We start from the raw sequence: 13,439 nt of genomic DNA, 5'->3' as shown, positions 1-13,439 counted from the left end.
AATGGCAAAATTTGTGACTGGCAAAATAGGCGAGTGGGGGAAATTTTCGAGTGGCAAAAGTGGCAAAATATGCGAGTAGCAAAATTTGCGAGTGGGGGAACATTAAATTGAGAATGGCAAAAAATGCGAGTTGCAAAATTTGCGAATGGCATAATATGTGCATAATTTTGGCAAAATATTCGTATAATTTTGGCAAAATATGCGCATATTTTTTGCAAAAAATGCGAGTGGCAAAATTGGCGAGTGGCGGAAAATTTGCAAAAGGCAAAATTTGCGAGTGGCAAAAGTAGCAAAATATGCGTGTAGCCAAATATGTGAGTAGCAAAATTTGCTAGTGGCAAAATTTGTGAGTGGCAAAATTTGAGAATGGCAAAATTTGTGACTGGCAAAATAGGCGAGTGGGGGAAATTTGCGAGTGGCAAAAGTGGCAAAATATGTGAGTAGCAAAATTTGCGAGTGCAAAATTTGCGAGTGGGGGAAATTTGAGAATGGCAAAATTTGCGACTGGCAAAATAGGTGAGTGGGGGAAATTTGCGAGTGAAAAAATATGCGAGTGGCAAAAGTGGCAAAATATGCGAGTAGCAAAATTTGCGAGTAGCAAAATTTGCGAGTGACGAAATTTGCGAGTGGCAAAATTTGCTAGTGGCAAAATTTGTGAGTGGCAAAATTTGCTAGTGGCAAAATTTGTGAGTGGCAAAATTTGAGAATGGCAAAATTTGTGACTGGCAAAATAGGCGAGTGGGGGAAAATTTGAGAATGGCAAAATTTGCGACTGGCAAAATAGGCGAGTGGGGGAAATTTGCGAGTGAAAAAATGTGCGAGTGGCAAAAGTGGCAAAATATGCGAGTAGCAAAATTTGCGAATGGCAAAATTTGCGAGTGGGGGAAAATTTGCGAATGGCAAAATTTGCGAGTGGCAAAATATGCGAGTGGCAAAATATGCGAGTAGCAAAACCTGCTCACTTATTTGAAATTTGGACCAGAACCCGTCCTGGCTGACACAGACCCGACTGGACCCGATCGGCAAATATTCTTTGGATAAATGCTATTAATAAGTCAATAAACATGTAGCAAAAATGTAACTTTTTGTCTTAACATTACCCATATAGCCTTCTCCCTCCTTACCTGATAGTGATCCATGTTCCATCCATGTTATTCCTCTCTCTTTCCGATAGAAAGGCTTAATCTACTCATTATTCCAGCTTTAAAAGTACACTTACAGTCACGGTGATGAATAACGCAGTTTGCATAAAACCCAAGTGGATTATAATAACGATTGCTATTTCTGTCTAAAATAATACGGTATTAATAAATTATTTCACAGATGGAAAAATATGTTCAAGAAATTACATAATTTTTTGTTAACATTTCTTTAATTTTATTGATATTATTGTTAAATACCCCATAATAAAGACTTTCAAAAGCTTAACTTTTTGAGCTACATGAACATTGTCAATTGTTCTTTGCAAGTCAAGTTGTGAAGTTCGTACACAATCTTATTAAATTCATACATATTTTATGAGGTGGCTAATTTGTATAACTTTGTAGGACTAAATTCAGTGAACAATAGCCAGCCAATGAACATGCAAACAGCAGTCAGGGGACAGCAGTAAGGGGACAGCAGCCAATAAACATGCAAACCGCAGTCAGAGGACAGCAGTCAGAGGACAGCAGCCAGCGAACAGCAACCAAAGAAAATGCAAACAGCAGCCAGAGGACAGCAGCCAGGGAACAGTAGCCAAAGAACATCCAAACAGCAGCTAGGGGACAGCAGTCAGGGGACAGCAGCCAAAGAACATGCAAACAGCAGCTAGAGGCCTGCAGCCAGGGATCAGCAGCCAATGAACATGTAAAACAGCAGCCAGAGGACAGCAGCCAGGGAACAGTAGCCAAATAACATGCAAACAGCAGCCAGGGGACAGCAGTCAGGGGACAGCAGCCAAAGTACATGCAAACAGCAGCTAGAGGGCAGCAGCCAGGGAACAGTTTGTTCCTTTTCAATAAAAATCAGTTTTAAGTCTTTTTTTATTGTGTTGAATACACTGGTTATTTATACATTTGATAAAATACAATGTTATCTAAATACAATGTGTGATTTGTTAAAGTCGCAATGAAATTGAAATGAAAAACTATATATGTATTTTTAATAGTGTGGTATTATTAACAAATGACTTATCTGTGAGCTTCATTATTTTTTAAAAATTCGTGTGTGCTCATAATCTTTAATCAAAAATGCAAATCTCCTCCCCTCCTCAAAACGATCTCTCTTCACTTCCGGTCAAAAGTATGGCAGGTGGGCGGGGTCCGGGAGAAGATCGCAGTGATTAGCAATTAGCAACACGACCCAACTTCAAACGATCCAATCAGATCTCGATGGACAAATTCAAATCCAGCCCTGCCTTATTTCATTTCAAAAGCCGTTTCATTCGGATATACGTCACCACGGGGAAAATAAGGCAATCGCTACTTCCGTTTCATGGCGACTTTAAGGCTTCTCAAACTGGGGGCCGTGCCCCCCTGGGAGGCCCCAGATTAATGCCATTTTATAAGAAATGTAATTTATTTTAAATTCTGTGTAATTAAATCTCAGAAAAATAAGGCTACTAAACAACAGCACTACATTATTTCATTTGTTAATTTGTTTTGTTAGCCAGGAAAGTTTTTTTTTTTTTTACGAAAATAGGACATTCTTTTTACGTTAGTTTAACCTTCCCCTAATGTTAAAATCATGTTCCGCTTATGTTAGCAGAACGTTAGAATAAAGTTAAGGGAACATTAAACTAACTTAATAATAACATTCTATTTCTGTAAAGAAAACTTTCCTGGCTAACCAAAAACAAACCTTGGAAAATAACGTCATGGGAACAATAATCTAACGTTAGTGGAACGTTTTGAGACCAAAAAATTGTGGGATGTTTCTTTAAAGAAACGGGGAGGGTTGAAACGCAGATAACACGCCTCAAAATGCATCTCGTCACGACGCTACGTAATATGTAGGAAATACATTTTACTGACTTGCCACTTTATTTTGACACTATGAATGTGTAATCCTTCGTAATTTTGAATACAGATTTAGATTCAGGGCATCTAAATATATGGAGATTATCACAACGACGGAAGACGCACACAGCCACTTGAATGCCGATCTACAATTCAGCTAACAGTTGCTGTTTTGATAAATATGGGGTTACACTGAAGTAAGGAATTGAAAAGAAATGTTAGAGCAGAATCTTCCTACAAATGCGTGCTGTGATTTTTGTGTTGTTTTGCACCCTTGCCCTGTCATGGGATCGCGTGAGCTGCCAGGAGTTTGTTTACTCAAACAGGCAACTCGTGGCTGCTGGAAATGCCTACACTTCAGTATTGACCCGCAATGGGGACGAGGTAAAAATACTAGTCTAAACTCACATGGACGTTTTTTTATAGCTAAAATGTATATAAAAATGTAAACGACAAATTAAATCTGGGCTGGTATTACTTTAGAAGAGGGACCTATCATCACCCAATTATGATGGCAATTGCATAACAGCTGTCAAAATATAGATGTTATGTCCAAATTTAGACATAATTTGTAAATTTTACCAAGACTACAAATCTCTTTAACAATGTAAGATAAGTTGAAAATCTGAAAAAACTTGTTTAGGATAGCCTACACTGTAAAAAATATTATTGTCAAATCAACATATATTATAATGTTACTTTTACTCAAAGAATAAATTTCTACTTTTTTATAAGTTATGTTAACTTATTAACATAATAATATAACTTATTAATTTTGTTTATAAGTTATGTCAACAAGCCAAAACTTTAAATAGTAGATTAAATTAACTTGCTTTAACTTCATGCTGTCTTGATCCATAAATATACAGTATGACCATAATGCATTTTACTGCCATTTAACTCACCTCTATTCATACCAGATTACTTGATTATAAATAAACCATAATTTGACCCTAATATATTTTGTAACAAGATGTGCATTTTTTTTTAAATAATTATGACACAATGCTTGATTTAGATTCATGTGGCGTAAGACATGAAAATTATAACTCCGTATTATGTAACATTGATTGATTAGTGCATTCCAGCTACACTTCCTTGTTTATCTGGTTTGTCATCTGGAAATTAACTTTGGTTAACTGGTGCAGTAACCATGTTTATGGTGGATTATTGTATTAGCAATGACATAGTCAAACTATAATTATTGCACTGAAATCCGAGTAAATTTGTGGCTTCTATGGTTTTATTATACTGTAAGTACCATAGTTAAACTATGGTTACTTTAGTAAAACTATGGTTAATTTTCATAAGTGGTGAAAACTGGTAATGAAACCTGCAAAGTTGCACGTATTGATCTGTGTTGCAGTGTGATGTGGTGATGAATCTGTCTACCAGTGAAAGATGTGAGTTTGTGAAGAACACGTCAGACTGTACTTCAGATCAAGGATTTATTAACTACCCTTGGATCACCTTCTGCCTGTTCTCACCTCCTCTACTACCCCTAGTTATCACACTTTATGTAAGGACACATTTACTGTCAACACTGCTTACTTTAAACTGTTCAGCACATAATTGAGCTGCATTTTGGTGTGTTTCTGGAGAGCAACACAATATTGTTTACATATCAATTAGGCATCAGGCTGTAATATTACATTGTATCTTGTGCACTCACTTTCTGTAAAAGTTTTTGTATTTTCTCTATTCCCATCAGGTCCTGTGGCTGTTAATTTTGTTCCTTGTTCTTGGATTGATTGCATCAGACTTGTGAGTTTGTAAGAATGTTAAAAAGGTTATTTGGTATACTGTATATCCAGTCTTTTGAGTATGGGTTGGCTTGTTTATAGTTTCACATTGCATCCCATTTGCATTGCACATTTTGTCTTCAAAGTGCATCAAAAAAAATGACTCTGTTCCTCTTCTTTTCCTCTGCTACCACAGCATGACCCCAGTCTTTATGGGCACCGCATTAATTTCATTTAGATTTTATAATTCACTTCCCCATTTACTCATGTGACTAAGACAGTGTGCCTCTGTGATTTTAAAAAGTGAGTTAAAAAGGTTCTGCTTTTGAAAAATCAGTTGTCAGCTAGTTATATGGCACAGGAACGATGGCTGTTATGTAATTATGTTGTATCATTGCAAATAGGATGTGTTTAGTACTTTATGTTCTGTAGCATACTTTGTAATGTGAGGTACTAAAATGCCTTTTTTTGTTTTGTAGTTTCTGCCCAAACCTCTCAGCCATCTCCTCAACACTAAGACTGACTCATAATGTGGCCGTATCCTTTAAAAGATTAAAATGTGACAACAGTTTTGCCCACATCAGCTGTAGATTTCCTGTTTTCCTCATCATAGCACTGTGGAACTCTGGAGTGAAGAGCACATCACACCTTTCTAAACTATTTGTTTGTTAAAATTCATAATCCAGTAACATTTTATATGCCAGTTTATTCTTCCAATCTATTTTTTATGTGTTTAAAAGAGTCTTTATTGCTGTTGGTGTGCTTAAAGTAGTGTGTGCATGACTGAGTCTGTAGTGGTGTGTGTGTAGTTTGAAGAAGCAAAATGTTTTGTGTGCATGAATGAGTGTGTGTGACTGAGTGTCTTAAGTGATTGATTTGCTTTCAGAGAGAAAGGTTTGTGAAAACAACCTAAAATGTCTGTTTATGGAATTTTGTTCATTGTTGTTTTCCGTAATGATGGTGGTAAACAGGGAGTGACGTTCCTGGCACTTGGAAATGGTGCTCCGGATGTGTTCAGTGCCATGGCTGCTTTCTCTCGCCCACAAACTGCTGGTCTTGCTATTGGTGCATTGTTTGGTAAGTGATGATCAGCATTTTGAAGGCTTGAGTCTCTGCCTTGAACTTATTTATCAACCATTAGTCATAAAGTACATTACTATTGTTTGTATTATCCAATGATGCATTAATAATTTATCCATTAATCCTGAATTTGTTTTTGTACTGTTGTTGTAACTTTTCTAGGTGCAGGGGTCTTTGTGACAACAGTTGTTGCTGGGGGTGTTGCCTTGGTGAAACCTTTCACTGTGGCGTCCCGTCCGTTCCTTCGTGATGTTATATTCTATATGGTGTCAGTGTTTTGGACCTTCATTATCCTCTATAAAGGCCACATTTCGCTGGGAGAGACCGTGGGTCTGATAATTTTTATTTATTAGATCTATGCTTATGACCTATTTTTGGATTTTCCAAATCTTTTTATTCTGCAAATTTTCTCAAATCTTCATATTTCTTTGCTGCATATTTTTACGTAATACTTGCCAATGCCTGTTCAAAGATTAATGTTGACCTGCATTATTAATATATTGAGAGCTATCCAACATGTTTCCTTCTCTCCATCTCTTTTATTTTCTGCAGGCTTTCTGGGGCTGTATTTTGTGTACGTTTTGGCTGTAGTTGTGAGTGCATATATATACAATCGTCAGAAGCACCAGCTAAATGGCTCATTGGAGAGCTCGGACAGAGAACAGGGTAAAGTGGCTGGAGTCTTGCTCAACATAAGGAATATTTAAACACACATCACACACTTTTAAACCCCTCTTCCGAGTATATCGTATATTATTTAAACTAACTGGACTTAAAGATATTGGTAGAGAAAACTTGGTTAACAGCTCTATACGTTATACGTCTTTTCGAAGTTTTGCACAGTTTTCACACCTTTAGAAAAAAACTCCAAAGCTTCGTCAATTGAAGAATATTGTACCCAGCTTGTAACTGTACTTAAATTACTACATTTTTATGGTCGTCCGTATGCTAGTGTTCACTTTGAGCTAGAAAAACCCAGTTCCACATCACTGGGAAGAGAGATTAATGAGTGATGTTTTTTTTATTTGCCATTTCAGAAGAGATTCTCCCTTCTGATTTACATAGGGAAGGTGGCAGCATTCAAGCCAGTGGTGGGTAACTTGATCTCAAATGATTGAACTATGTCTGGGGTTTCATAATGCATGTGTGTGGGATTTATTTTAGATTGTTTAGATTTTACTTGGGTTTTGCCTGCATAAGCAATGTGTTTATTGGGTAATACTGTAGTAATCAATGAAAAGTTCAAAGTTTCACAAGTCTCTAACTTTGAAGAAACTTGTTTGGTGTAAAGGGTTGCCCTATGCTACATTTCACCATCTAAATGTTATGATTGTTCACTCTGCTGGCTTGAAAGTCTGTGTGAGATTCTTGCATGTATAATAAATGTCTTTGGGTACATGTGCATTTCAGATGGCGAGTATGAGCCTTTGCTGCCTTACACTCTATCAACCACTCAAATTTTCTTTAATGCCGTTAACCCGATAGACAGCAGGACCTGGAGGAGACAACACTGGAGTAGGAGACTCCTCAAAGCAATCAAGGTAAAAATGTGCACACTTGACACAGTTTAATAATCACAATCTGTGAAAGTAAGTACTGAATTAGATGATACATCAACTTTAAGGACAAACACTTGGAAAAATGGGCAAACGTTTGGATCTGAGCGACTTTGAGCTAAATTGTGATGACTAGACAACTGGTCAGACCATCTCCAAAACTACAGCTCTTGTGGGATGTTCCCGGTCTGCAGTGGTCAGTACCTATCAAAAGAGGAAGGAAAAGCGGTGAATCCGCAACAGGGTCATGGGCGGCCAAGGCTCATTGATGCATGTGTGCGAAGGCTGGCCCATGTGGTCTGATCCAGCTAGTGTAGCTGAAATTGCTGAAAAAGTGAATGCTGGTTCTGATAGAAAAGTCTAGTGGAGTCCATGTCTCGACGGGTCAGGGCTGTTTTGGTGACAAAAGGGAGAACTATACAATATATTAGGCAGGGGGTCATAATGTTATGGATGACTATGTGTGCCTTTGCCATATTTGGACTTTTGGTAACTCCGTTTACTACTGAAAATGTGATGCATGGTCTCCAACCTTCCTTTCCTTCCTGACTTTGTTAGGTGCCTGTAGAAGTTCTCTTACTACTGACAGTTCCAGTGGTGGACACAGATAAAGAGGATCATAACTGGAAACGGCCTCTTAACTGTCTTCACATAATCACTGGGCCACTGGTGTGTGTGCTCACCTTCCAGTCTGGGGCCTGTGAGTCTGACATTTCATAAACCATGAAAACAAACTGGTTTCCCAGCAATCTCTTCAGTGCATTTGATGAGTAAATGTGAACAGTATGGTTATTGTTGGTTACAGTCCAAATAGCAGAGAAAGCTGTGGGCGTCATTAATTAATTATGGAGTGCAAAAATATTTGTATGTCGAAAAGATTAAAGTACAAACATAGTTTACAGTATGTCTGTGCATATTAGGAATATGAATAATGCACAGCCAAATCATATACAGGGCCATTTACGTATACAAGTGTGTTCACCTCACATTGACGTGTCACTGACAAATGTGGGGGAAGTGAAAGCCCATACATCATCATCTTTGAGTAAATTGTGCCTTTTCTCAGTCAAAGTACATTAGATGCCTTTATATAAAATAAACTACAGAGGACCCACTGCGTTTCTTTGCTATAATGCTTTTTTACTTTTATACTTAGTTTGTACGATTTAAAACAAAAAATCTGTCTTTTTCATTGTAGATGGCGTGTACCTCATTGAAGGAGAGTTTCCAGTGTGGGTGCTCACAGCCTGTATTGGATTCTTCCTATCTGGCATTGTGTTCTTCACTACCACAAATGAACATCCTCCTCCATACCACTTTGTATGAACTTTTGTTTGTTTTACTTATTCAATCAGATTATCTTGCATCTGGTTTGCATGTTATTCACATTTTTTTTTTGTGGGGGTGTTTGTATGTGTAGCTCTTTTCTTTCCTAGGTTTTGTAGTCAGTGCACTGTGGATTAGTACTGTGGCGTCTGAGATTGTCAGTGTGTTGCACCTGATGGGGATTGTTCTCAGTCTCAGTAACACTGTTCTGGGGCTCACCTTGTTAGCCTGGGGCAACAGCGTCGGAGGTATGCACACTTTCAGCATGAAAATACACACACGACATTTAGTGTGTTTACATGCACAGAATAAGTGGATAACTATAAAAAATCTGCTTATTATAGAAACCTGTTTCATGCGTTTTTATGCAAATCAATAAACCGGATATGCAGAAAACTGCGCTTACATTGGACTTGGAGATTTGTCAGGTTTCTAGCAGGCAGTGACGTCACTGCGTATAGTACATAATAGTACAACCCCAAAACAGAAAAAGTTGGGACACTGTAGAAATTGTGAGTAAAAAATGAATGGAATAATTTACAAATCTCATAAACTTATATTTTATTCACAGTAGAATATAGATAACATATCAAATGTTGAAAGTAAGAAATTTTGAAAAGTCATGCCAAATATTGGCTCATTTTGGATTTCATGAGAGCTACACATTCCAAAAAAAGTTGGGACAGGTAGCAATAAGAGGCCAGAAAATTTAAATGTACATATAAGGAACAGTTGAAAGACCAATTTGCAACTTATTAGGTCAATTGGCAACATGATTGGGTATAAAAAAGCCTGTCAGAGTGGCAGTGTCTCTCAGAGGTCAAGATGGGCAGAGAATCACCAATTCCCCAAATGCTGCAGCGAAAAATAGTTTTCTGAGTTTCTCAGAGAAAAATTGCAATGAGATTGAAGTTATCATCATCTACAGTGCATAATATCATTCAAAGATTCAGAGAATCTGGAACAATCTCTGTGCGTAAGGGTCAAGACCGGAAAACCATACTGGATGCCCGTGATCTTCGGGCTCTTAGACGGCACTGCATCACATATAGGAATGCTACTGTAATGGAAATCATAACATGGGCTCAGGAATACTTCCAGAAAACATTGTCAGTGAACACAATCCACCGTGTCATTCGCTGTTGCCAGCTAAAACTCTGTAGGTCAAAAAAGAAGCCATATCTAAACATGATCCAGAAGCGCAGGCGTTTTCCCTGGGCGAGGCTCATTTAAAATGGACTTTGGCAAAGTGGAAAACTGTTCTGTGGTCCAACGAATCAAAATTTGAAGTTCTTTTTGAAAAACTGGGATGCCATTTCATCCGGACTAAAGAGGACAATGACAACCCAAGTTGTTATTAGCGCTCTTTTCAGAAGCCTGCATCTCTGATGGTTTGGGGTTGCATGAGTGCGTGTGGCATGGGCAGCTTATACATCTGGAAAGGCACCATCAATGCTGAAAGGTTTATACAAGTTCTAGATCCATATGATCCCATTCAGACGTCGTCTCTTTCAGGGAAGACCTTGCATTTTCCAACATGACAATGCCAGACCACATACTGCATCAATTATAATGTCAAGACTGCGTAGAAGAAGGATCTGACTACTGAAATGTCCAGCCTGCAGTCCACATCTGTCACCCACAGAAAACATTTGGCGCATCATAAAGAGGAAGATGCAACAAAGAAGACCTAAGACAGTTGAGCAACTAGAGTCTGTATTAGACAAGAATGGGACAACATTCCCATTCCTAAACATTGGTCCTCCTCCAGCTGTTCCTTTATATGTACATTTAACTTTTCTGGCCTCTTATTGCTACCTGTCCCAACTTTTTTTGGAATGTGTAGCTCTCATGAAATCCAAAATGAGCCAATATTTGGCATGACATTTCAAAATGTATCACTTTCAACATTTGATTTGTTATCTATATTCTATTGTGAATAAAATATAAGTTTATGAGATTTGTAAATTATTCCATTCCTTTTTTACTCACAATTTCTACAGTGTCCCAACTTTTTCTGTTTTGGGGTTGTAGTTCAAAAAGCTGATGGGAAACGTGTCTTAAGCTATTGTTGTATCTCTTCTCATGTCTCCTGAATCTGTAAATGTAACATGAGCTTTTATTTTCACAGTTTCTCTGCCAACTGCATGAGTCGAGAGGACACTTTTATGCGTTACTTTGTGCTTGCCTTCCGCGTGTGACGTTTATCTTTGACTCACGGAGACATGCGCACATTAAGAAAACTGCGAGAAAGCCGGTTAAGATGTTTACATGCAATGCGAAATCAGGGTATTGACCAAAAACTACCTGTGCCGAATCCGATCTTTTTTTTTGCTAACGCTGTTTATGGGCTTTCTCCGATAAAAGAAAACTGTTTTACGCGTTTACATGACCCAACACATTATCAGTTTATTAAGCATAATTGGTGTAAGTCTGTGCATGTAAACGCACTTATTGACGCTGAGAGCTCTCACTTTTACGCCGATTACATTTATAGGTTCTGCAGACACAAGAAGAGATACAACAGTATAGCTTAGGACAGATATGCAGCCGGCTTTTTGAACGACTATTACGTACTATAGGCGGTGACGTCACTGCCTGTGAGAAACCTGACAAATCTCCAAGTTCCATGTAAACACAGTTTTCTGCATAGCCGGTTTATTGATTTGCTTGTAAACTAGGGCTGCACGTTCCTTGATTAGTAACTTATTGCCATTAGCTGCTTCTTTTAGATGGAGCGGCATTTACTACACAGAGCCGTAGTTCACTGACAAGCGGGGAAATATCGCATTCATAATCACAGGGGATTCATCCGCGATAGTGAACGCGATATTTCCCAGCTTGTCAGTGAAAACAGTTTTCTATAATACGCAGATTTTTGCTATTTATCAGCTTATTCTGTGCATGTAAACACATTCAGTGTTGCTATAGCTCAGTTAGTAGAGTATTGGGTTAGCAATGCAAAAGTCATGTGTTTGACTCTTGGGAAAAAGCATATTGATAAAGGAAATGTATAGATGTAAATGTTTTTGCCCATAGTAGTATCCCTTTACTATCATTTTCTATGGAAAAGATCATGCACATTAAACACTGAAGCACCTACTTGTATACCTTATCCAGTGTTAGGCCAGATGTGAGATGTGTGTTTTTTTACAGATTGCTTTGCAGATATTACTATAGCCCGTCAGGGATACCCACGGATGGCCATCTCAGCATGTTTTGGGGGCATTATCTTCAGTATCCTTTAACTTGTGTGCTCTTTGTGCATGTGCTTTTAAGACTGTCCTTTATATCATAATCATATATTTGCAATATTTTAAATCTCTAGGTATATTATTTAGGTCAATACTTTTGACCCATTACCACAGAGATATGTTTGTACAGTTTGTCTTTAACTGTCTCAGATATGCTGATTGGTGTGGGTCTGGGCTGTCTGCTGCAGATGTTCCACGGCAGTCATGTTGTGATGGTATGATTTTTGTTCTATGTCTTGGCTGTCATTAATAAGAGCATAAATGTAAAGCTAGATAGTAAGCACGCGTCACAAGTATTTTTTTTAGTTAGGTTAATGTTACTAGTGTTTTAGATGTGTCTGTGTGCTTTGTTCAGCTGGAGCCGGAGGGCATGCTGTGCTGGGTTCTGTCTGGAGCACTGGGTCTATCTCTGGTCTTATCTTTCGTACTGGTTCCTATGCAGTGTTTCCACCTGAATCGAGTCTATGGCATTTTTCTCCTGATCTTCTATGTCGTCTTCCTTATTGTAGCCCTCCTCACTGAATTTAAAATAATCCATTTTTGATGTCAACAGGAACATTCACCAAACCAGTGCAATGAAATTTATAAGATGATCTCCTGAAATGTATAAGATAATCTATTTTTTTAAATGTATTTGCTCTGAGCCAGTAATTATTGTACACTAGTTGTCTTTTCAAGCAACCATTTTGAATCATGAAATTATAATGAATTATTTTATTAAACAGAACACTTGCAAAAATGTTCTGGTGTTGTTTGTTCTTTTGCACGCAGCCCATGCCTAAAATATTTGTGTAAAATTCCAATGCCGGTAAGGTTTAAACCAACCTAACCTGGATTGCTGGTTTTAGCTGTTAATCGTAGAGTTTGCCTGTGTTTAAGCACGTAGCTCTTCAACCAACCAATACCAACAAACCAGTTTAGGTTGACTCAGAGTTATTTTCCAATATGGTAATATCATAGCTCCCAGTTTTAAAGGAAACCAATAATCTTGTTGTATGTCAGTTTGAATGAAAGCATAATGTTACTGTGAAAACAAAAAGGATTTATGGTAATTGGGATCAGTTTATGGAACTCTTTGGACATTGTTCAAAAATCATGTTACACGATTTAAAATAATCTACTTGGAAAAAACGAATAAAGTGAAACATAAGATCTAATGTTTGATAAATTTGAAACTGTCAATTATTTAGACGTGAAGTACAATTGCGATAGGGAAAAACGAGGGAAAAAACGGCACGCTTATCTATTCTGTGTTAGATGATCACATTATTGGGTAAAGCCAAGGGGCATGAAATATAAGACTTTTTTTCTTCATCATGCTCCTATTCAGCATTCAAAGTTATAATTATGTTGTGGATGTGATTATTTTGTGTTTGTAATGACATCATGGCTGAATAAAATGAACTTGATTGATTGATTGATTGATTGAAAACCCAACTGAAGTATGTTTGTCGTTTATTATTTTCTACAAAAAATTCTGTG

The 13,439-nt window shown here is 37.7% G+C and overlaps 1 protein-coding gene across 1 annotated transcript; it reads left to right on the top strand.

Moving 5' to 3' along the window:
• Positions 1 to 2,960: 2,960 nt before the first annotated feature.
• Positions 2,961 to 13,378, top strand: slc8b1 (solute carrier family 8 member B1). Its single transcript, XM_065289447.2, has 15 exons — positions 2,961 to 3,383; positions 4,366 to 4,518; positions 4,711 to 4,763; positions 5,221 to 5,278; positions 5,713 to 5,818; positions 5,984 to 6,151; positions 6,374 to 6,487; positions 6,859 to 6,912; positions 7,232 to 7,362; positions 7,936 to 8,077; positions 8,576 to 8,697; positions 8,798 to 8,951; positions 11,860 to 11,940; positions 12,108 to 12,172; positions 12,313 to 13,378. Exons 1-15 carry the CDS (start codon positions 3,240 to 3,242, stop codon positions 12,499 to 12,501), a joined length of 1,734 nt encoding a protein of 577 aa, XP_065145519.1. The 5' UTR covers positions 2,961 to 3,239; the 3' UTR covers positions 12,502 to 13,378.
• Positions 13,379 to 13,439: the final 61 nt, after the last annotated feature.

This window comes from Paramisgurnus dabryanus, chromosome 2 (assembly GCF_030506205.2).
Source record: "Paramisgurnus dabryanus chromosome 2, PD_genome_1.1, whole genome shotgun sequence".
Classification (NCBI taxonomy): Eukaryota; Metazoa; Chordata; class Actinopteri; order Cypriniformes; family Cobitidae; genus Paramisgurnus; species Paramisgurnus dabryanus.
Note: the sequence above shows the minus strand (reverse complement) of the source record. Positions and strands in the feature narration are given on the sequence as shown.